The sequence below is a fragment of the Alexandromys fortis genome, unplaced genomic scaffold, assembly GCF_014885135.2.
Source record: "Alexandromys fortis isolate MF-2015 unplaced genomic scaffold, M_Fortis_MF-2015_v1.1 scaffold_88, whole genome shotgun sequence".
Classification (NCBI taxonomy): domain Eukaryota; kingdom Metazoa; phylum Chordata; class Mammalia; order Rodentia; family Cricetidae; genus Alexandromys; species Alexandromys fortis.
The window spans coordinates 6,455,534-6,479,589 of NW_026067961.1; the positions used below are offsets into that span (position 1 = coordinate 6,455,534).

General features: G+C 51.8%; 1 protein-coding gene across 1 annotated transcript in view; it reads right to left on the bottom strand.

Moving 5' to 3' along the window:
- Nucleotides 1-233: 233 nt before the first annotated feature.
- The window catches only part of CUNH1orf127 (chromosome unknown C1orf127 homolog), a 30,920-nt gene continuing 7,097 nt past the window's right edge, over nt 234-24,056 (bottom strand). Inside the window, exons 2-14 of the mRNA XM_050153132.1 lie at nt 23,338-23,438; nt 20,296-20,394; nt 17,051-17,175; nt 15,901-16,044; nt 11,022-11,060; nt 9,640-9,777; nt 9,067-9,151; nt 7,603-7,799; nt 7,253-7,376; nt 5,045-5,181; nt 2,382-2,504; nt 1,022-1,974; nt 234-957 (exon numbers count right to left, since the gene is read on the bottom strand). Of these exons, the coding sequence (XP_050009089.1) occupies nt 867-957; nt 1,022-1,974; nt 2,382-2,504; nt 5,045-5,181; nt 7,253-7,376; nt 7,603-7,799; nt 9,067-9,151; nt 9,640-9,777; nt 11,022-11,060; nt 15,901-16,044; nt 17,051-17,175; nt 20,296-20,394; nt 23,338-23,438 (2,356 nt within the window). The 3' untranslated portion in view covers nt 234-866. The remainder of the gene's footprint in view (nt 958-1,021; nt 1,975-2,381; nt 2,505-5,044; nt 5,182-7,252; nt 7,377-7,602; nt 7,800-9,066; nt 9,152-9,639; nt 9,778-11,021; nt 11,061-15,900; nt 16,045-17,050; nt 17,176-20,295; nt 20,395-23,337; nt 23,439-24,056) is intronic.

A 24,056-nucleotide genomic window follows, 5' to 3' on the forward strand; every position in this document is an offset into this window, starting at 1 on the left:
GGCTATTAAGCTTTTGCCTGGGATGGATCTGCCCGGAGAAAGAGGAAGGAGGGGGGCACGCAGGGGGGAGAAGTCATCTTCGAGGTAGGGACCGTTTATCAGCCAAGACAACCCTGATTATTTATTTATTTATTTAGTTCGCATTCTGGGCGGGCACGGCCGCCCGGCCTCCTCTTCTTGGCTGCGTTTCAAACCCCACTTCCAGCCACAGTCGGCCTGGAGAGGGTGAAGCACTGCCCTCGCAGGGAAGCACGGAGTGGGGTTCCTGCCCAGGCCACAGCTGGGCTCCTGGGCCACTGAGTTTGGGAGCTCTGGGTCACTGCAGGTCAATGGGTCTGTCCAAACCAGAAGGGTACCAGCTGCTGCCATAGAAACCATAGTTTGTGCTGACACCCCATCCTCCCTCCCCAGGGATTCCAGCATGCTTGCGCGGGGCTCGGTACCCAAGGCTTTATGTGATTCTTGTTCACCTCCTTCAATAACCCCACCGGGGAGGAACGAGTATCATTTCCCCTCCATTGATGAGGAAACTAAGGCTCAGGAAGGCTAGTGCCCTGCTAAGGTTACAAAGCTAAAGAGGAAACACTGGGGCCAGAGCCCTAGACACAGGTGGGCCTGGCTATCGGCCTGCACGCTGCCCAGCCGCCTTCCCAGATTTAACAGTGAGATGTGAAGTACAGCTGGGCCAGTTCAGGGAGGCCGGGGCTCTGGTCCTGTCGCAGCCGCCTTCTGAAGGGAAGTAGGAACATACCAAACTGCGTCCTCCCTTCCCTTTGTGCCTCCCCTCCCTGGACACTCTGACTCACTGCTGAAGTCTCTAGAAAGGCTCAGCACAGGGGCCTCTTGAGCACCCCCCTCCACATGTGCTAAAGCTCAGGAAGCTGATGGCTCTCAGGGGTCGGGGCCAACCTGGCCTCCATCAACTCCTGACCATCAGGGAGGGGGAATCCAGCCTCACTGGGGCAGAGCAATCTGCTTTCTGGGGGAGCCAGAAGGCTTTGGGTGTGTGGAGGTAGGGGGCTGGCTGTATATGGACGGCCAGGCCTCAGGCCATGTAGGCACTGATTCAAGCTGTAGGGTCCTGTCTGCACCTTCAGAAGGGATTGCAGGCTTCTCAGAGGCGGCAGTCAGAAAGTCCCTGGGAAGTACTGTCTGAGGATCTGCTGAGCCCACGCTGTGCCTCCCAGGGAGCTCTGAACTGGAGGTCCCCAGGTGGGCACTGGCATCTGGCTGTCTCCCTCTTTGGATAGTGAATCTGACATCAGTCCCTGGCAAGACAGTGAGTCCCAGCCCTTCTGGGCCCTGCCTTGGTTCTGAGGTTGACAGATCCAGGTACCCTCTGACCCCTTCTCCAAATGGATCTTCATTCTGCAGTGGCTCCTCAGCCTTGGTTATTGGTAGTATCTCCTGAGGCCTTCTGGGAGCACGGTGGAAAATCAACCCCTCTTCATCGAGGCGGCTCCTAAAGGGCCTTGTCCATGGTGTGAATTCCTCGCCGATGTGGGCAGGCTCCCTTGGGGTGGGATCCACAGACTCTGTTGATTTCACAGTCTCTCTTGACAATCGTGCCAGTGGGAAGGGACTGCCTGACGGCTGGGCAGAGTCCTGCTCAGTCATCATGACTCTTGGAACTTTGGTTAGGGGAACAGACAGTTCAGAACCCAGCAGTGTTTGGGGCCCATCGAATCGCCAAGAAGGCCACAGAGGAGAGGGGACTTCTGAAGACAAATGTGTGGTCATGGAAGCGTGAGACAGGAAGACCGCCTGTGAAGGTCTGGGGCCAGCCTGGGAAGCTTCCGTGTGCTCTGAGGAGAGTGTAGCTGGAGCCCAGAGATGTGGAATTAAGTCTGCCTCTTTTGGAGGAGTCTGAGGACCATGATGCTCTTGGCTTGCACTGGTGGAAGAGAAGGCAGTGGACATCCAGCTTCCTCCTTCCAGTGGAGCCGTTTGCAAGAACGGTGCTGCTGGTTCCAGCTGCACAGAGAGGAAAAGCATCAGAAATAAAAGCAAATGGCCCTAGCAACCCTGTGAACCTCAGCCCAGAGAAGGATGTGGGGGCAGTGGCCTCAGGCTGAGCTTCAAGGCCTGCCTCCAGGACCCCCACCTCCACTGTTGGAGTGCGCCTGCCTCAGTTTTCAACCCCCTTGTGAATGCAGCAGCTGTCTGTACCGCTACCTTCTTCAATGTGAGCCAAGCAGGACAGATGCAAGGACCCTGCCCCGAGGTAGAGCATGTTAGGTCCCTGCTTTCCCTGGGGAACATTCTATGTTTGAGGAAGAAATATGACCGGGGGATCTCAAAATGTAGCTATCCGTGAATAAAGGCTAATGAGAGAAAGGGCTTAGGCCCAATTAAAGCCATCCATGAGGCAGGGACCAGACCCTTGGGTAGGGAGCAGCATGCAGAGCACACGGCTGTGGATTTGCCTCGGTGGTTTCTTTAGCAGACTGGTGCACAAAACGCCGAAGGGGCTCATCCTGAGCAGCCACTCGCGGGATCTGGAACTGGGGAGAGGCAGCAGGCGGCGGCACTTCTGCTGAAACGGTCTCCCATCCAGGGGACAGGGTGGGTAGAGTCGCCCTCGATGTGGCTGTTGAGACAAGTGAGTCTTCTCTTGACCCTTCCAAGTGGAAAGCAGAAGTCAGCTTTCCCCCTAGGGAAGCGAAATCTTCCTGACACGGAAGCATTCATCCGTTCCCCAAAGAAGAGAAGCCTGGTGGTCAGTGCCCAGCCCTGGCTTAGGAGCTGTCCTCATGGCTGAATCTCACAGAGCTTTGAAATTAAATTATCTGTGCTAGAAATGCAGCTAAGTTGGCAGAATGCTTGCTTAACATCACAAGTCCCTGAGTTCAGCCTCCAGACTGACATAAGCCAAGTACTGTGGTTCATACCAGTAACCCCAGCAAGTCAGAAAGTGTTGGCAAAGGGATCAGAAGTTCAAGTTCCAGTTGACTAGAGAGCAAGGTCCTGGCCAGTCTGGATCTGAGACTCTGTTTCAATGAACAGAGACTAATGAACTTAAAACACATAAACCCAGGTTTCTGCAGAGATCTCCTGACTCCATTCACTGCCCAGCCTGGAAGCTACCAGCTGGTTTCATCGGAGAGCCATCTCCTATTTTGAGGTTTAATACATTGATCCGTCCAACCCCAGGAATCAATCAGAACCAGTTAACGTTGCCTGCCTGGCCATTCTTAGGTTAGCCAGCCAAGCACTGCTGATATCCTAGACCAAACCATACTGTCCTGTCGGGGGGGAGGGGCATCTTGTACATTTTAAGATGGTCAGCAGCACCCCTGGCCTCTGGGGACCAAGTTCCTGTGGCATTCTCCCAACACACTAAGTAGCAACTCCTAATCCACAGTCCGGTACAACCATTTAGTATCCTTGGGGCAGGCTGCAAGGTGGTTAAAATGGTGAGGTTTTGTAGGGATGTCGTTGTGTGGTTATATCTGAGATAGGCTTTCCATAAGTAGCCTAGGCTGTTCTTGAACTCAGCCTTCCTCCTGTTCAGCCCCCCAAGCTCTGCAATCGCAGGCACGAGGCACCGTGCCCAGATCCAGAGAACACTTCCTATCACCAGCTTCACACAGAACAATGGACAGACTTGGCCACTGAGGTCTACCTCCTTACAAGGCAGAACCCTCTCAGACGCGTCCCCAGAGAAGTCAGGCCTGTCTCTTTGTGGGGAATCTGGTGACTCCTGCTGCCCGGACTGCCTGCCACTCCTTCTTATCCTAAACCCCACTGCGGCTTTGCCCCCTTCCCCTGGGTCCTGGATGCCCTCACCCTCACTGGTTCACCAGCATTTCCCCCCAGGTCCTCTCACTCACGTCTTGAGATCTTTTATCACGGGGAAACTACACATGCCACACTGCAGATATCAGAGCTCACTTCTTCCCTTTGGCCATGTGGGTCCTGGAGATCGAACTCAGGCTAGCAGGCTGGGCAGCAAGCACCTTTACCTGCTGAGCCATTTTGCTAGCCTTCACCCAGTCTTTGGAAGATGAAGGCACCCCTCACTGCCATGGCCACACCCCCACTGCCACAACCACACCTCCACTTCCATGGCAATACCCACATTGCCATTGACTTTCTTTTCAGGGGGTGGGCACCCCAGCTTACTCCATTGTCCTCAGAAGCTCCCACCTGAAACTGTTAGGATGCTCTTGAACACCCTTTGGGTTTGGTTTTCATTTTGTAAGGGAGAGGGAGATTTTTAAAAATCTGTATCCTGAGATTGAAGAGATGGCTTGGTGGTTAAGAGCACCTGTTGCTCTTTCAGAGGACCTGGGTTCAGTTCCCAGCACCCACATGGTCTATCACAACCACCTGTAACTCTAATTCATGGAGAGCTGATGCCCTCTTCTGACTCAGAGGGCACCAGGCATAAACATGGTATACAGACACACGTGCGGGCAAAACACCCACCTGCAAAAACTGAAACGAACAAAAGTCTAAAATAAAAGTCCCAGAACTGCAGGCACGTAGGCGACCCATTCAGAGTCTGACTCACGAGTCACGAATTGACAGAGGAAAGACGTTTTGTAAAAATTCCTGGTGAAAATCGGATCTAACCGGCACTTGTAAGTAAGTGGTTGCTAAAAGCAAAAGCCGAAGAAGAAAAACTGTATGAGCCGCAGCCCCTGATCTCCACCCAGGCTTCTAGACTGCAAGGAAAGGCAGGAGCGGAGAGCAGAGACTATAAAAAGAACAGAAAGCTCTGGAAGCTGCAAGGAGGTACAGAGGAGGTGCACTGGGGACCAGGGAGGGGAGAGATTCATTCCGGCTGCTGATATGAAATTAATAAAACCAGAAAGGGAACATTCTTTCCCCGTGTAAATCTTCCCAGGGAGGGAGAAAAAAAAATCCTCCTAAAATGTTTTTATTGCTGTTGCTATTTTCGTATTTTATTCATTATCTCCCTGTGAGCAACCTACCTACCCTTCCGAGGCTAGAACAAAGTCCATCTCATCGCTGGCACCTCCCCCTGGGTCCACCTGCCCTCCACAAGGCTCCAGAGACACCTCCTATCTCCCCTTACAGGCTGATGGAGAGACCCCATCTGGTGGCCTCTGCTCCCTCCCTGCTCTCTCTCCCACAGCAAGTGCCTGCTGAATCCTGGCCCGGTAGAGTTCCAAACCCCCCCTCTTCCAAAATCAATATCAGTGCCGCAGGAAACTGCTAAAACAAAAGCAGCCGAAACATGTAAAAACTTTCGAGAAATATTTCCATTTTTAGCAGCCGGTTAGAACTCGACCCCGTCCTCACGCCCCACCCCCCCAACACATCCCGCCTTTGCCTTTGTTTCTGAGTTTGGGGCTAGATGTGGTAGGCAGTCCCCCTTTTAATCTTTAAATATAGTTCTGAATATAATTACATTTTTATGCAGCACCGAGACATCATATCCTGGTAACGGGGCATTCTTGCACTATTAACATCTGAGTTCAATCTCCTTCCCGTCTGTCTTCTATTGAGGACAGTTAGGAAGTCCTGAGATGAAAGTGATTGACATCATTTGTGAATTATGTGTATTTCCTCGTGCTGGATCTGAATGGGTTTTGCTCCTGGTGGTTTTGCATGTGTGAATACCAGGTTGTCTGGTCGTCCGGCATTCACCGAAAGCCCCTTCAAGACAGGGCGGCTGCATCCCTCGCACGGGAGCTTGCACGGTGTTTATAGGGCAACTTGCCTCAGATGAAGGACACAACGCAGAGGCTTGGGCTCTCTGCCAAGCAGTCTGAGGCATTGACAGACCTGAGGCACTGGAGTCCACACAGAGACAGTGGGACACACCAAAATGGAAATGGGGCATCCTGTACCAGGTTCTCTCTGTGTCTAATGCAGCGTTGTGACAGGCTCTAGGATCCTTAGGCTCCAGATTGGAAAGAAAAGCCGAGGTGGGAGCTAGCGATGTAGCCCAGTGGGCAGAGTGGTTGCCTAGTACAGGAAGCCTGGGTTGATCCCCAGTACTTCATAAACTCACCAGAGTGGCCACTTCCTGTAACCTCAGCTCTTGAGGCCTGGAGGCAGAAGGGCCAGAAATTCAATGTGATCTTTGACTACTTTGACTACGTTGTGAGTTCAAGACCAGCCTGGGCTAAATGAGTCTCTGATTGTCTCAAACAACAAAACCTGAGACAACACTCAGAGAAGTGGTACACACCTGCAAACCAAGCACCAGGGAGGCTGAGGGAATTTAACACCAGCCAAGGCTACACACTAAGACCTGGTCTCAAAAATAGAAACAAGCCAGGCAGTGGTGGTGCATGCCTTTAATCCCAGCACTTGGGAGGCAGAGACAGGCAGATCTCTGTGAGTTCAAAGCCAGCCTGATCTACAGAGTGAGTTCCAGGACAGCCAGGGCTGTTATACAGAGAAACTCCATCTCAAAAAAAAACGTAATTAATTAATTAATTAAAAAATAAAAATAAAGATTAATCAGTAAGGCATTTACCACACCAAAATAAGAATGATCTGAGATCAGATATCTAGATCCCTTGTTTGAAAAATAAAAATAAAAAGGCCGTGGAGCCGGAGAGATGGTTCAGTGGTTAAAAGCACTGACTGCTCTTCCAGAGGACCTGGGTTCAATTCCCAGCACCCACATAACGGCTCACAACTGTCTGTGATTCCAGTTCCATGGGATCAGAGCAACTCCCACCAGGAAAAAACATGCAGGAAAAACACTTAGGCACATAAAATTGAAAAAAAAAGCAAACAAAAACAAAAAACCTAAATGTTCTTAAAGTCCTGTACACCTGTAATTCTAGTACTCGGGAGACAGACACAGGAGGATCCTTGACGTTTGCTAGCTGGTCAGAGTAGCTGTCGAGCTAGGCTCGAGGGCCAGTGAGAGACTGTTGAATGAGTAAGGTAGACACTGGACATTATCCTTTGGCTTCCATATCCATGTGCACACACACACATACACATGCACACACACACCTACACATACACACACATGCACACACACACATATACACACATACACACACACACACACACACAGTCGAGGCTGAGCTGGGAAGCTGATGCACTTCCGCCTCTGTCTCCCTTTTCACCATTCAGGACCTAGGCCTCTCCAGTTCCAGCAGCGTACTTGACAGAATCACTCAGTCGCTGAGATGTGGGAGCTCTCAGTCCAGAGAACGAATACTGCCAAAAGGAGAATGAAGCCAGGGCAGGGAGCGAGACCATGGGTGGCATGTACCTGTCACTAGCAAGTGTATTTTCAGGGCTCCTCACTTACCCACACACTGGAAAAAGTTCTCCACTCTCCAGTGTACTGGGGAGACCATCTCCGCAAAGGCAAGGCTCAGGTCCACCCTGTAGAACACTTGTGTCCCTGGAGATTCTCTGGCATCTGGGCATGGCTGTGGGACAGCAAATTATTGGTTCCGTGTGATGAGATACATCCCTTGTCCTCTGACTGTCCCTGCTGGGGCCACCTCCTAAACAAAGCAAAGCCTCTAGGACATAAACAGTAAGGCCAGTACCCAGCCAGCTCCCAAAGACCTGCTCTCTGACTTCGGGCTCAACCAACAGCCCAAGCAAGAGGTCTCTGAGGAAGAAGCATGGCCATAACACCAGGATGCTGACCTGGTACTGGAGCAGCAGCGGGGCTGGGATGCTGACGACCACGAAGTCTCTGTCCTCGGTCACCGTGAAGGTGTTGGACTGGTGCACCCGCAGGAACCTGGGGCTCAGGGACTCTTCCACACGGAGTCCTCTCCTAACCAGACCCAGTCTCTGCTTGGGGATGTAAACTGAGACCTCCGACCCTGGCTGGGACGACACTGGAACCAGAAGGAAACGCAACCCAGAAAACGAGCTACAGGGATGCAGGGTCTTAGCCAGAGCCACACCTGAGGCCAGCCCACACACGACTCAGTTCACTTTGACACTGGAACTTGATGTCCCAAGAAAAGAAGGAAGGGAGTGAGGGTGGAAGGAAGAGGAAGGAAGGAGGAAAGGGAGGGAAGGAGGGAGGAAGAGGAGAGGAGAGAAAAAAAGAAAAGAAAAGAAAAGAAAAGAAAAGAAAAGAAAAGAAAAGGAAAGAAAAAAAGGGCCACCCTGTCTAGCTCTCGGAGGATACTGCCATTCGAGAAGGTTGCTGCAAACGCAGTGCCAGGAGCAGGCTGGCAAAGGCCAAGAGTGCAGTTCATGGCCCTGCCTGGCGCCCCTCCCATGGCAAGCTGCTAGTAGGGGACAGCCTGTATCAGTTGTTTACACTTTAGCAAGAACTTTGTTGTACCAGCCCTCTCATGGGGTGTTCTGAGCTGGCGCTGCAGTTGCTAAATGAAAAAGCATTTGCCTCCAAATAAAGATATTTCAAATAGTACCAACAGGGCGGGAGTGTATGGATTTGGCAAGGATATCCCCCAAGACCACTGGACTCCCCAGAGTTCTCATTCTGAGACTTACTTCATGATGAAATTCTCATCAAACCTGCCGTGTTCCTCATCTCTCACCTTCCCTCACAGGACAAAGCCTTTGATCCATCTAACTGCGTAGTGAGAGCTTTAGCCTTCAGATTCCCTGGAGGTCAGCAGAATGCTTCCAGATTTCTGGCCTCCTCACAATGAAGAGGTGCATGGGAAGGGAAGGGGTCGCCTCAAAGTCTTGCAGAATATGACCACAGACCCTAGAGCCTGCCTGGGGCCCCCAGAAGTTCCCAGATCCCAGATCTGCAGCCCTCAGTAGATAGCACTGTTCACAGTCACACTTCACACTCCACTCGGACCGCTCCCACGTCCATAGTCACACTTCACACTCCGCTCGGACCGCTCCCACGTCCATAGTCACACTTCACACTCCACTCAGACCGCTCCCACGTCCATAGTCACACTTCACACTCCACTTAGACCGCTCCCACGTCCATAGTCACACTTCACACTCCGCTCGGACCGCTCCCACGTCCATAGTCACACTTCACACTCTGCTCAGAAGAGAGGCGGCAGAACGGGGCAGTGGGGACAAGGTGTTCGGCAGAGGGAAGAAAACAGGAGTGGACAGATAGTGCCAAAATCAGAGGTGGGCATCAGGGGCACTCCTATATCTTACCCAGCGGGCACCCAGCCTTGAGGGAGTAGGCATAGGAACCGCTCACCAGCCAGAGTGGCAGGAGCTCCAGGGAAGTGTTCCATACCTGGGGAAGCAGGACGGTCCCCACTGTGGCCACTGTTCCTCCTTAAGGGCCTACCCTCTCTACTCCACCCTCTCATCTCATCTCTGAACAAAGCCCCAAGAGTCAGGGCCCAGGCCAGGGCCTGTTGCTCCAGCACAACCAGGAAATATTATTTAGCCAGGATATTTTTAGCAGGAAGCAAGCTCGGAGCAAATGTCATGTGAGCCGTCTTCTCTTACACGGCAACTTTGGGCTATTTAAAGAGATGGCAATTATGATCCTGCCACCATGATCAGGACGCGCTGAATACATGATTGCCGGAGCCCCTCATCTGCCGAGCAGAGCACTTTACGCTAATGGGGCCCAATTTTCAAAGCCGCCTGCCTAAATCTGTCCAGTCTCACAGGTGGACACGTGAACTGGCACTGCGGGATGACAAAGTGCTCCTGGGGGTGTGCCAGGCTGTGGGGACCCCCTCAAGCCCGGCCTGGCCACTGTCCACCACTGACCTCCTGTGTCTGAAGAAGTTCTTGTCGTGGGCTTTGAACGGTGACCGTGGTGGCACCAATGTCCACATCTAATCCCATCAAGCTGGCGTCCTCCAGAGAAGCCACCAGCTCCCCTCGAAGGGACAGCATCCACGGGGTCTGATGACATAAGGCAAAGTCACAATCCAGCTGACCAGGAGACATGCTCATCTGGGGTCAAGGGTCATGGGTTCTTGGGGGCGGGACTCAAGATAGTGACGAGGTCATGGAAAGGCTCAGCTGACCAAGGGGTAGAACAGCAGCAACTTAAACATGCTGATGCTCTTATATTCCAGGGAAGCCGACCTCTTACAGGGGTGTTTAGAGCACAGATAATCATACTGGGCTCCTGAGAGCAGGGCCAGTCACTCAGCCTCTGTACCATCCAGGCCGGTGTAACTGGCAGCCTGAAATGGGGCACCATCAATGGGGGCTGTGAATAAAGATTGGTATCTAGTGACGCGAGAGGTTCAAGGAAGAAGCACAGCCCAGTCCAGACTGAGGGAAAACTCTAAGACAAATGGAAAGCAAGGATTCCAAAAACTCAAAGGGTGTGTGAGAGGCTCTCCCCAGGTGACTGTGAGAACCCCTAAGACCAGGAGAAAAAGTAGGTGCTGGTGTAATGGTGTTCCTAACACTTGCGAGTGTGAAGCAGGGGGATTTACATGATTTAAATGACAGCCTGGGCTATGTAGTAAAATCTTGTCTCCAAACAATAGAAACTAGGGACTGGGGCATAGCTCAGTTAGTAGAGTAATTGCCTAGCACACCCTGGGTTTGATTCCACTTCCTGCCCGAACTATTAAAAAAGAAAAGCTGGACAGTGGTAGCAAATGCTTTTAATCCCAGCACTCTGGAGGCAGAGGCAGGTGGATCTCTGTGAGTTCAAGGCCAGCCTGATTTACATAGAAAATTCCAGCCAGTGGGGTTATATAGTGATATATATATATATATATCCTCAAAACTAAAGAAGAAGAGAAGAGGAAGGGAGGAAGGGAAAGGAAAGAGGAGCGGAGTGAGGGGAAATACAGGGGACAATTGTGAACCACACAGGACTGGGTGGCTTTGCTAAGGATTCAGCTCCTGCCACTGGGAACCTTTCAGAGAGAATCTTACCATGGCAGGACCCAGAGGCTTTCTACCCCAGCAGGAAGCCACCAGGTTCTTTTCCCCAGACAGCTTCAGGCCTCTGTGTGAGAGGGTGCCAGGGGGAGTTCCCATTCTGCCATGACCCAGACCCACAAAACTACTGTCCACGGACATTCTCCACAGAAGGACCATGGAAGCAGCAACCTCCTGCCTCAGAGCCTCCCCAGCACCAGGCCTAGCAGAACCTTCCAAAACAATGCCCTTTCCTCACCTACCTGTCCACCGTTGATCCTTGGAGGCAAGGGCCTAGAGACCTGCGAGGAACAGAGAGGACGCAACAGCTGCAAACTGTGAGCAAAGGTGACGCTTCTGCAATCACCGCAGCAGGAGTCCAGCGAGAGAGTCGTGCCGCCCGACTGTTTGCTCATTAAGACAAGAAAATCATTTCTGTTCTGGGACTCAAGTGTCAACAGACCCAGGGAAATGTCACCTCAGCTGCTGCCCTGGGCCAGGCCAGCAGGGCAGCTAGCGTGTGGCGCACAGCTGGCGAAGCAGAAGCTGGGTGTGCACGTGACCCTGATGCTTATGGTGGGCTGGTTCCCAGGCCTACACCTCCTGCCTCATCTGGCCCCCAGTCACCCATCTCTTATCGCCTTTCCTTTACCTGTGGACTCCGAGGAGCAAAGGTAGAGGCGTATGTTCACCCAAGTGCCATGCTTAGGATGCCCAATCATCTCGGGCTAAAATAAGGATGCTCTCAGGCAAACCCGGACAGCCGGTCCCTCACTGCACCTGAACCTCATGATGCCAGCAAGGGACCAGCCTGGGCCCCAGCTGCACCCATCTGTGCTCTTGCCTACGCTTTCTTTATTGTATTATTTATGTATTTATTATGTCAGTGTGTATGTTGTGGGCATGCATCTGTCACAGTGTGCATGTAGGGGTCCAAGGACAACTTAGGGGCGTCATCTCTTCTCGCTTTGCAGGTCCTGGAGATGGAATGCAAGCTGTTAGGCTTGGGCAGAAGTGCCTTCAGCTACTGAGCCATGGCACAGCCTCTCTTACCTCCCATTGCCTCCATCCACCCTCACTCCCTTTGCCTTTGCTGCAAGCATGGGCATGGATTCTGAGGCACAGGACAGAATCTTAGACCAACAGAGAGCAGCTACCCCCTCCCCTCATTCCTTAAAAGCTAAGAACACTGAGCCTCAAAAGACTAACGAGTCTGGACACTTCTCACGCATAGGGTTGCCTCCCCGACAGGTGCAGAATTCATTCTTCCTGGCCCAGAGATAAGTAGGTGGAGCTAAGGTAGCTCCTATCCCCACAATCTTGTCAGTGCCTCAACTCTGCTGCCCCTGGTCTCAGAGAGCTCAGCACCCCACAGAGAGCTTAGCACAGCCCACAGGGAGCCTGTTGAGTGAGAGCCGGTAATTCCCTCACCTTGGAAGTGCTGCCTTCACTTAGGGAGCAGAGAGGAAGGAGACAGGAAAGGGATTCAGCATTTCCCAGGTCAGCCACCAAAGCCTCCCTCCAGCCTCTCCACCTCAGCCCCACAGCAACAAGGCAGCCCTGGAGGCTGCGCTCTTCCGTGGAGGAGCCATTTTGTGGAAAGAAGGGAAAGGACGTGGGACCACGTGCACAGGCCAAACGCGCCATGCCCTTTAAATGGCCACGAGCAGACTATATTTAGGGCCTGCAGACATTCAGCAGGACCTCGGGTAGTCTTCCCTGGGAGCAATCGCTAATCACTGCATTGAGTTTACCGGTGCCCCTGGGCACACTTAACCCAGGGCAATGAATAGTTATTGCGCAGCCTCCCCGCTCGGGGCTTGTGGGCACACTTAAGCAAGCTCGCAGATCGCTGCAAGCAGGGCATGGCTCGGGTACACCCTTGGGCACCCTGTGCCATCAGCGGGGAGAGGCAGAGTATTAAATATCTATGTGCCCTGTGCCCGCGGCTGCATTTAGCCAGGGGCAAGGCTGGTGTAACGGCTTTAATTAAAACTTAATGCAAGTTCAAGGTGCAGCCATGGAAGCGGCTGCAGAAGTCACCAGGAATGAATCAGTCAGTTCGATGAGGTGATGAGGTTCTAAGATGGGTGAGGGAGAAACAGAGGAGATGGGGCAAGAGGGGGGTAAGAAGGGTGGCAGCTGAGACTCTTGCTCCCATGCAGCCCAATTTTCTGCGACTCTGCCCAGGGAAATGGGGGTCCTGTTGTCCTGCAGGCTCCAACACCTACGCTGGGGAAGGATGCTGGGGACCTGAGCAGGTCAAAAAGGACAAAGTTGGCGCTTGACTGGCCGCTAGCTCTGCTCCGCTCCGGTTTCTGTCCAATGCTGTATGACAGGGGCAACCTTGTCCCCTGGTGGCCGCTCCCAAAATTACAGGCCAGTGTAAAGAGACGTGACCAGCCCCCAGACTGTCAAACCCACTCCCCACTATGACTATGTTTGGGGATCTTTAGGAAGAGGCCTGTGACTCTCAGGAACAATAGCACCTTGTCTGGCATGGGCACGATGGGCCCTAAACATCCCTCGGCCTCAGGCGCTGCCCCTTAAAGTTGGGTAGCAGAGAACTCCAGAGGCAAGATCACAGGGGGCAGGCACAGAGCTGGGGTCCCAGCCTCTACTCAGCAATCCCTGTCTCAGCACATTTGCTTCAAAGGCCGGGACAGATGTTCATGGAACTGAACGCCCCTCCCGAGGCAGACTGGTGTCCGTGCAGATCTGATCATCGGCACCAGCACAGAGCTTGGCATCCAGCATGTGCTTCTCACGGATGCTTCTCAAATGGATGGTCGCTGTCATCCGTAGGTCTTTCTCTCCATCCTCCCTTCAAGCATCTCCTCTCTTCTCCTTTCCTCCTTCCTTGTAGCATCAGGCAAAATTGAGCACTTGGGTTTTTAGCTGTTTGGGGTTTATTTATTGTGTGGATGTGTGCATATGCAAGTATCATGGTTCATATGTGCAGGTCAGAGGGCAACTCGCGGGAGTCAGTTCTCTCCTTCCACTACGTGGGTCCCAGGAAACAAGCTCAGGTTTAGCAACAAGCACCTTTACCCATTTGCTGGCTAGGGCTGACTTCAAACTTACGGTCCCCTTGCCTTAACTGCCTGTGTTCTGGATTCCAGGTGTGCGCCATCAAACCCAGCTCTAACTACAACATCCTGTTTGGTGGCATGGTCCTTTCAAAGTTAAAGTGCATTGCACTTGTAACCCTAGCACTTGGGAGATGGAGGCAAGACAATCAGAAGTTCAGCCAGGCCATTACAGGTGGTGCATGCCTGTAATCCCAGCACTCGGGAGGCAGAGGCAGGCTAAACTAGCGCTCTACCACTGGACTACTTTCCCAGCTGAAGTCAACTTTCTAAAGTGTAATTTCACATACAACTTCAGATTTCCTGTTTCTCCTTTAAAAGCTGAAATTTCTAGCAAGATGAGGCAGAGGTTGAGTCTCTGCTCACCGAAGGGGCCTGCTCTAGCTTGGCCAGGGCCCGTTACACTTCCGGCTCCTAGCTGCACTCTGCCACTACCAGCCATGGAACCCTAGCAACTCACGTTTTGCCCACTTGTCCACTCTGTAGCATGGGGTCATAAGCAGCACTTCCTGCCAACACTGCTGTAAAGGTGAGACAGTCGACATCCGCAGAGCAGGGGCAGGGACGTGGCTCAGTGGCAGAGAACTGGCCTGGAATCTATCAGTGAGGGAGGGGCCAGGGGCGTGGCTCACGGACAGAACGCTTGCTTGCCTAATAGATGTAAAGTCCTGAGTTCCATCCGTAGCGCCAAAGTAACTAATTTACAAAGCAGGAGCCGTAGCCATGCCCGGTGCAGCAGGATGAGCGGAAGAGAAGCTTTGCTGAGGAAATGGAGGCTTGAGTTCCATTCCTTCCTCCTTCCTCCATCTGACACATTCATTTCTGCTGTGAGTTTGCAACCCTCCCCTGTTCCCAGTCAACCTCTCTCTAGTCCAGGGCTACAGAGGAACTTGAGTTTAAGGATGCCACCAAGCGATGACACACTGGAGGACACCGTAGGCCTGTGTTCTTCCCAGTGAGGACGGTGTCGGGGATGGAACCTGGGGCCTTGCTCACCCCAAACCTGAAGGCTGTAATTCTTTGACATGATCTGGGTTAAATCAGGATCCAATGCTGCTGAAATTGCTCCGTGGATAAAACGCTTGCCTCACAAGGTAGAGGGACCTGAATTTGGATCCTCAGAACCCCCACAAAACCAGATGCAGTAGCTGGAGTCTGTCATCTCAGCATGCCTGTAGCAAGACAGGAGGCAGCGCCCAGAGGCTCCACAGAAGGTGCAAGTGAGAGGCCTTGTCTCAAAGAAAGTTGAGAACTGACTGCTGAGGCTATCCTCCAAGCCTGACACACAAGGAACCCATCGCGTGCTTGAGAGAGAGAGAGAGAGAGAGAGAGAGAGAGAACAGGGATGAGGAGAAGGATGAGGAGAGACTAGACTCTGATGTCAAGTCAGCAACTTTCCTTCTTTTTTTTTTTTTTTTTATGGTTCTTCGAGACAGGGTTTCTCTGTAGCTTTGGTGCCTGTCCTGGAACTAGCTCTTGTAGACCAAGCTGGCCTCAAACTCACAGAGATCCACCTGCTTCTGCCTCCCAAGTGCTGGGATTAAAAGCGTGCGCCACCACTGCCCAGCCTTTTTACTTTTTCTTTTTGCCAGCAATTTTCCTTAATCCAGAGAGAAAAACACAGAGAACACACTACACACTCCTGCTGTTCTGACGTTCACCAGATGACTTAAAGAACACAACAGCAGAGACTTCGGTTGTCACCACCCCTTGTCCCAACACATGACTCAATGCCCAAAAGCCCAGAGGGAGGTGATATCCAGTCAACACTAAATGTCCACAGAGAATGGGCCTACCCTGTGTCTCTAGCTGTCAGCTCTGCTGGGCTACACTCCAAAGCTCAGGAACCACAGTCATTTCCCTGGGCCTTTGAAGAGAAGCCAGCCCCGATGACCATCACCACCGTCAGAACCCTCCCGGACCCTTCCTGGCCCTCCCCACCCTTCCCCGTCCTCCCCAGTTCTCCTCAGTCCTCCCGGGCCCTCCCCCAACTCTCCCTGGTCCTCCCCAGCCCTCCCAGACTCTCCCAGGCCTTTCCATTCCAAGCTGTTACCTGAATGAATGAGGGGTGGCAGCGGACCCTCTGTTCACCCAGCCTCGACGTGATCATGGGACACTTCATTATGCAGAGATCACTCTGCTTCAACCTTTTTGTCCCTTTTTGAAACATTCTGATTTCCAGCCTGTAATTTGCTTTCTGGACATCGGGCATAATTCACACGTTCAAACGAAAGAAGAACAAGCAGTTAATAGGCCACGATTATAGGTAAGCCTCTGCTCATGGCGGGCACCATGAACGCGGGCCTCCCAGAAGCCTGTCTCATGAAAGAGCTAAGAAGCAAGCAGAAGGGTCTCTGGCACAGCGGACTGTGGCAGATTCTGGCCTGTGACAGTTCAGCCCTGACAGGGGAAGTCCCTGGGGATGACCCTGGACCAGGGGATTGCTCTGTCTTTCAGAAGGTCACCCTTAAAGAGACAGCATGGGTTTTTATCTGCTCATTCCTGACAACAGACAAATTGTTTCTTTCGACCCCAATAAGAAATCCCTTGGTCCCATTCGACAGCTGAGGCAGTTGAGGCTCCACGCATGTGAGCAACTAAGCAAACAGCACATGACTGTTTCTGCAACAGAGCTGCAACATGCCAGGCCAAGGGAACCCTGCAAGAAGCCCAAGTATAAGCCCTGCAGTTGGGGGTGAAGTGAGGTACATGGGTGTGGGGGTGAGGGACTGTCAAAGAGGGCAGTGCTGACAGGAGAGGGGTAGGGGGGCTACTGGAGAGAAGATGATAAGCCAGGCGTGGGGATACACACCTAGAACCCAGCACTCAGGAGGCTGAGGTAGGAGGAGCCAAGGGCTGCTTGGGCTACAGAGTGAGTTCGACGCCAGCGTGTGCAGAGAGAGCCTGCCTCAAAATAAGATTGCTTTTTTTAAAGGGTGTGTGTGTGGAGTTGGTGGTGCACACTTTTAGTTCCAGCATTTGGGAGGCAGAGGCAGACAGCTCTCTGTGAGTTCGAGGACAGCCTGGTATAGGTGGTATGTTCCAGGCTAGGGTTCATAGGGAGACACTGTCTCAAAGCAACAACAAAAGAAGCTGGATGTGTAACTCAATGGCTATGCACTTGCCTGTCATCCTAGCATACATGAGTTCTGACCCCTGAGCTCTGACCCCAGCACGGCAAAGCAATAGTTTCCCAAACCCACCTCTTTCTGCACAAAGCAGCCCGAGTACAAAGCTCGGAAGATGAAGCCGCCCTCCTGAGCAGGACGCAAGAGGAAACCACATTTGGTAAGAAGAGAATCCAGGTGGTTGGGGGCCCTCGTGGTGCCTGTGACAGAAACAGACAGGACCATGGGAGAACAGCGGAGGCCAGGTCAGGAGTGTCCAACACCCAGACATAAGCCCATAGCTGCTCTGTTCTGGAGCGCCGGAGAAGAGCAAAGATAGGAAGTCTGTTGGTTCTGCCAGATACCCATGCAGACTCTCCCATCCCACCCACCTCCCAGCTCTGGGCCCAGCCTGGTCTGTAGAAGCTGCCTTCTCATTCCTCTCCTGCTCCTTCCCTCCACAGCAACCCACAGAGTCCCATTCAAGCCTGCTGCAGATGGCTGTCTCTCCATTCAGAGACCCGTGTGAGACACACCTAGTCTCTCACTGCTCTCTCTCCCTCTGCCTTAGCCATACTGGCCTCCCTCTTACTTCTAATGCATCCTGGATAGAGCCGGGACCTTTTCACTGGCAATATCTTCCGCCTGGACTGCTCTTCTAGATACCTGCGTGGCTCAATCCACCACTCTCCAGTCTTTAAGTCAATCCCCCTTGTCAACAAGGCCTCTGCCAGCCGAGGCTCCATCACCCCCTCTTAACCTCGCCCTGATCTCAGGCCCCCTTTCTGCATCACAATTACCACCTCGCCTGCTGAAAAACGTCTACGACTACAGCAGTGGTCTTGTTGCCCTCCACCCAAATGCCAGCCCCATGGCGCCAAGAGTATTTATCTGTTTTGTTCTTCGCCGTATCCCCAGCGCCTTAAGCTGCATCTGGCGCGTAGAGGGTTCTCAGTAAACATTTATTGGAGGAGGAAAACACAAAGAGGAATATCACTGAGCAGAGGGATTACAGGCAGTTTTCATTATCGTCTTTAGAGTTCTTCTGTTTCCATAATTATCTTGTGTTGCTTTTGAGGTGATTTTTTTTATCAAGTCCCCCACCCTCCCGCCCCAAAGCCCACACTTTTCATTCCCAGATAGTTGACAGAGGAGGAATACGCCCTTGCAGGAGACAGCTCCGGCAGCCTTGGTGCGGGGGGGGGGGGGGGACGACTCTCGGGTGACATGCCTCCCTTCTAAGGACGTGCAGCCTTCACAGCTATCTTTAGCAGATCAAGGCCGAGCCTGTGGCTCTGAAAGGCACACCACTGGGGAAATAAAGTGTCTCAGCCTGGATGTGCAAATTGACCCGGGTCCCCTTAGTTCCCCATTCACGTCTGCACTTTGTAAATATTTGCCCGCATCCCGCTGCTTGCACCTGCTTGCTGTCCCTTCAACTTTATGGAAGGCAGCAGGCAGCGTCGTTTCTGCATCCCCACCTGGCGCTGCCGGCTCGAAGAAAAGCGCTTCCTCCGAAGCCACAGGTGTCTCTGACAGCGTCTAAAACTAATGGCCTGTGGCTGGCTGCTGTGACTAATTCCCTGATTATTGACTTTATGATTTTACACTTAAAACTTCTTTATAATAACACACAGAAGTGTTTAATGGGCTCTATCCAGAGCCATAAAAATTACTTATTGAACAAGCGTTTTAAAACTATTAATCTATTGTTTTCCATTAATAATGGCTTTCCAAAGAACAGGCGACAGCTTAATGTATCCTCTGCGTTTTCTCCTGGAAAAGTGGCCTTTTAATACACAAAGCCACTCCGGTTCCAGAGGCATCGCCGGCTGACTGACCGTCCCAGGGCCAGTTCAGGATTCAGGACACAGCAGTCCCAGACAGCACTGTAGAATCCCAGACTAAGCCAGGCCTGGTGGCTCACAACTCTAATTCCAATGCTGGGAAGACTGAGACAGGACTGCCATGAGTCTGGGGCCAGCCTGGACCACATAGGGCAGCCTAGGCTACACCATATGATCCTGCCTTAAAAAAATAAAGCAAGGTCGAAAAATCAAAAATAAGGAAGGAAGGAAGGAAGGGGAGGGAGGGAGGAACGAAGGAAAGGAAGGGAGGGAAGGAAGAAAGGAAACAAGGAAAAGGCATTCTGAGATGGGAAGGCTTCCCTCCTTGATTTCTTTGGTTTTTTGTACAAAGGAGAGGAAACATTCTGGTGTCTTCCTTGCAGCTTCTGTGACCAAAGGCACCACAGGCAGTGCGCTTCAGGCACGTTTCCTCTATTCTGGATCCTTCCAGACGTTTCCAGAAGGTCTTCCTCCTGGAAAACGGGTAAGCTCATGGCTCAAAGTTTTCTGAAAGCCATAATTTGCCGTCCATTTGGCTGTTTTAGGCATGAAACTCCCCACCAAGCGTGAGATAGTGGTTCCAGTGGGTAAGACCGCGGACCAGGGACTGGAGAGTGTACTCCGTGTCTAAGAACCCCACCTGCTGCTCTTCAGAGGACCTGGCTTAGTTCCCAACATTCACAGGGTAACCCACAACAATTTGCAGCCCCAGTTCCTGGAGGCTGACGCCCTCTTCTGGATCCCATTAGCCGTGCAGGTATATGGTACAGGAACCTACATGGCAGTAAAAATGCCCATACATGTGCAATAGAAGTTTAAAGAGAAAAAAGAAAAGAATGCAGGCCAGCAAGAAGGCTCGGTGGGTAAAGGCACTTGTCACCAAGCCTGATGGCCTAAGTTCAATATCTGGGATCCTTGTGGTTGAAGGAGAGAACCAAATCCTGCAAGTCATCCACTGACCTTCACATGCTCACTGTGGCACATTTTAGTGTGCATGCAAGCACACGCGCACACACACACAACTAATGAAATAAACAGAAATTTTTAAAAATACATTTTTTTAAATTGTCCCATTAACTTCACAGTGTGATTTAAGTTTAGGGACATACTAGCACCTGATAGGCACTTCAATCCAAGCTTGGGGCCATTTGTCCACTGAGCAAATGTCTATTAGGAGTCTTCTAAGCATGAGACAGAGTCCTTAACCCTGGAGGAACCGTAGCTATCAACACGGAGCACATGGGCTGTGCCTGCTCCCTGCGACCTGCTGGTGGCACTGATGACAAGCATGTGAACAAGAGTAGGTCATTTTAAGTAGGAACCAGACTGAGAGGAACAGAGATGAGTGTGTGACCTTGGAGAAGGTCAGGGCAGGCCTGGGAAGGAGCAAGCTTGTAGCCCAGCGATGCCTTTTAGGGAACTACAGTGCCCCGTGCCCTGGTGTGAGAAACGCATTGGAGAACCGGGGGGGGGGGCGTTGAAAAGATAGCTTACCCGGAGGGTGCAGGACCCATGCCAGCCACTGCCTTAAACCCTGCACGTGGCTCCTTGGAACCTGCAGGGTCATGTAGTCTGAGAAGCATTCGACCTTCCCTGTGGGGTAAAGAAGTTACTGCTGAGGAGGAGGAGAGGACAAAAGGAAGAGGGGAAGGAAAGGAGGAAGAGTGGATGGGCTTCCTTCCAAGCCTGCTGCAGTGAGCAGCCAGGAGGGGCTCACCCCTGCATCTAGCCACAGTGACTGGCCAGGAGGGGGCTCACCCCTGCATCTAGCCATGGTGACTGGCCAGGAGGGGGCTCACCCCTGCATCTAGCATCAGTGTTTTGTTTTTTTGTTTTGTTTTGTTTTTGTTTTTTCAAGACAGGGTTTCTCTGAAGCTTTGGAGCCTGTCCTGGAACTAGCTCTTGTAGCCCAGGCTGGCCTCAAACTCACGGAGATCCGCCTGCCTCTGCCTCTCGAGTGCTGGGATTAAAGGCGTGCCCCACCACCACCCGGCTTAGCCAGTGTCTTATGGGGAGACAAGAAGCACTGTGATTTCCTGGTGAGCACAGGCACCAGAGTCAGAACATATGGGTCTAAAGCCCTACCGTGCGTGCGTGCGTGCGTCTGTCTGTCTGTCTGTCTGTCCATGTGCCTGTTGCTTAGTCAGTTTCTTCCTGGAATTGACTGTATAATAGTGATGATAGGGATATGGACAATGACGACGGAAGGTGACAGGGACAGTAGTGATGGTGACATGATGGGGACTTTGGCCTGTGTTCTCTCCCAAAGCCTGAATTTAGTCTTCATCTTTTCTCCGGGATGAACGGTAACCGCCAGCAAAACCTTTCCTGAGGGCTGAGAGTCCCTCTAGGGGACAAACAAACCTGAGGGTCCCACCCTGTTTTTATACATCCCCTCTCTCACAGATAAGCTCAATAATGGAAAACCTGGCTGAGAATGTGGCTTAGGGGGACAAGAGTCCTGCTGAGCAAGCATGAGGATCTGAGTTCAAGTCCCCAGTACCCATGTAAACAGCCAAGCGTGACCATACATGCACCCCCCCCACACTGAGTGCTGGTGGATATAGAGACCAAGGTTGGCTGACCACCAACTTAACTCCAGGTTCAGTGAAAGAGCCGGATAACTAACACCCTCCTCTGGCCTCCGTGTGTGAAGGGGCACACACACCCAGACACATGCATCTATCATACACATACACACAAAATAAACTACTTTGTAAAAAGGGGGGGGGCGGTGAGATGGTTCATCAAGTACCTAGTGCTTGCCACCCAAACATGTTGATCTGCCAACCTCATTTAGATCCTCAGAGCCTGTGTGCCTTAGGTTCCTGTCGCTGTGATAAAAGACTTGGTTAAAGGAGACTTGGGAAGGAAAGGGTTTATTAAATATAGGGCAGGAGTCTAGAGGCAGGAACCAAAGCAGGCTGTGGAGGGGTGCTGCTTACTGGCTTGTTGTACACACACACACACACACACACACACACACACACACACACCCGCTTGCTCAGCCTGCTTTTTTATACAACTCAGGACCACCTGCTCACAGGCAACATTGCCCACAGTAAATGCTCTTCCTTCCTCAATCAATCAAGAAAATGCAGGGCCAGGAACACATGCGCCTTTAATCCCAGGCCTCAGGAGGATTGCCAGATCCTCAGGCAAGTGGATCTCTGCGAGTTCCAGGCCAGCCAGGACTACATAATGAGACCCTGTCTCAAAAACAAACAAGCAAACAAACAGAAAACAAAATAAAATAAAAACCGAAAAGCCTCCTCGACTTTGTGGCTGGAGAATTAGCTCAGTGGAAGCGCACTGGCCTTTCTCCAGAGGCCCTGCGTTCAATTTCCAGCATCCGCGTGGTAGCTCACAACCATCTAACACTGTAGTTCCATAGGATACGGTGCCCTCTTCTGGTGTGCAGGTAAAACATGCGGACAAAACACTCATATCCATAAAGTACATGATAAATAAAATAAATCTAAAAGGAGGAAGAGAAGGAAAGGAGGAGGAAGGAGGGGGGAAGAAGGGGGAAGGAGAGAGAAGGAAGGGTAAGGAGGAGGGAGGGAGAGAAAATGCCTCACAGACTTACCTATGGACATTCTGATGGACATTTTCTCAATTGAGGTTCGTCTCCTCAGATAACTTTCGTTTGTGTCAGGTTCACATAAATGTATACACACACACACACACACACACACACCAGGATACCATATAAAGAGGGAAGGAGAGAACCAACTCCACAAAACTGTCCTCTAAGTATGCCATGGCACGTGTGCCCCCCCCCACCGCACACACATATACACACACATGTACACTAACAATAATGAATAAAATTAGAAGTTATTTCTTCAAAAAGTCAGCAGGGAGTGTGGGAGAGGGCCACAACATAGGGCTTGGCCCAGGATGAATGCTCAACAAATATCTGTCTGTTCCCCTTGTAATGTCTTCTGTGTGGTGAGGGGCTGACGGTGGGGGCCCAGGGTTCTGCTGCCTGGCTGAAGTCGGGGCTCTCCTACTCATCACTGGGGAGAAGACAAGTCCCTCACCCCTCCGGACCCTGATGTAAAAATGAGTTAGATTTCCCTGTGTGGTGGTACACGTCTTTAATCCCAGCACTTGAGAGGCAAATCTCTATGCATTCAAAGCCAGCCAGGTCTGTATAATGAGTTCCAGGCCAGCCAAGGCTATATATTGAGACCCTATATCAAAACAAACAACAAAGGTCAAAAGAGCAAAACAAATCATTGGACCCCAAGACTGCATGCCAAGCCTGGTATGTGAGCCCGTGACGGCTATTTCAAAACCAGGGCTTCCTCAGTGAGAGGGAGCCCGGGCTCTGACTGCAGCCATCCCTGGGAACCCAAGCACTAGGCCAGTGCTAGGTGGCAGAGGGGTCTGCCGTCCGGGCTAAGCACTGGCTACGAATGCTTCTGACTTCCACGTAACCACAGCAGGCAGGCAGGTTATCAGTCTGAGAAGAGGGGAACCGCCTGAAGCCGAAGCCTGGTGTGAACCAGAAAAGCGTGATTGATTTACCTGTCAGAGCTCCATGTGCCGGGCGAGGCCTGTCCTTGTTTGACCCGAAGGGGAGGACCCACGGGAACACAGCAGGCTGAATACAAGCCAGACAGATGGCCCTGTGAGGAAGGGAGAAGGGTGTGGAGCGGGTGCCCAGCCCAGCAGGGCTGCCTAGCCTGACTTCATTCACTCAGGCAATTATACTTCATCTTTGGTTTTGTTTTCTTTTACTTTTTATTGCGGTTTTGTCATGTTGTGTTTTAGGACAAGTTTCCACCATGTAGCCTAGGCTACCTTAACCTCACCATCTAGCCCAGACTGACCTCTAACTTGTAACCCTCCCGTCTTTGCCTACCATACGCCCAGATCACAGGTGCACAATATCTCCGCTACACTTCATTCAGTCAATTATATTTATGCATCTATGGATTTTATTATTTTTTTATTTTTGCTCTGCTAGGGGTCAAATCCGGGCCATTAGAATGCTAAGCAAGCGCTTTACCACTGAGTTACACCCTCGCCTTAGAGATATATCGTTTGCATGGTGCCTACCGTGGGCAGCAGCCAGGACAGAGACCAAGCAGCAATGTCAAGGAAAAAATGAATAGAGGGATCTCCCACAGCAAGCACTGAAGCAGAAACAGGGATAAGACTCAGAAAGCCAGAGGTGGGGGGTTGGGGGAGAGTGTTTCCTGGAAGATCAATGTAAAAAGATAATTTCCAAAATGACAACATTG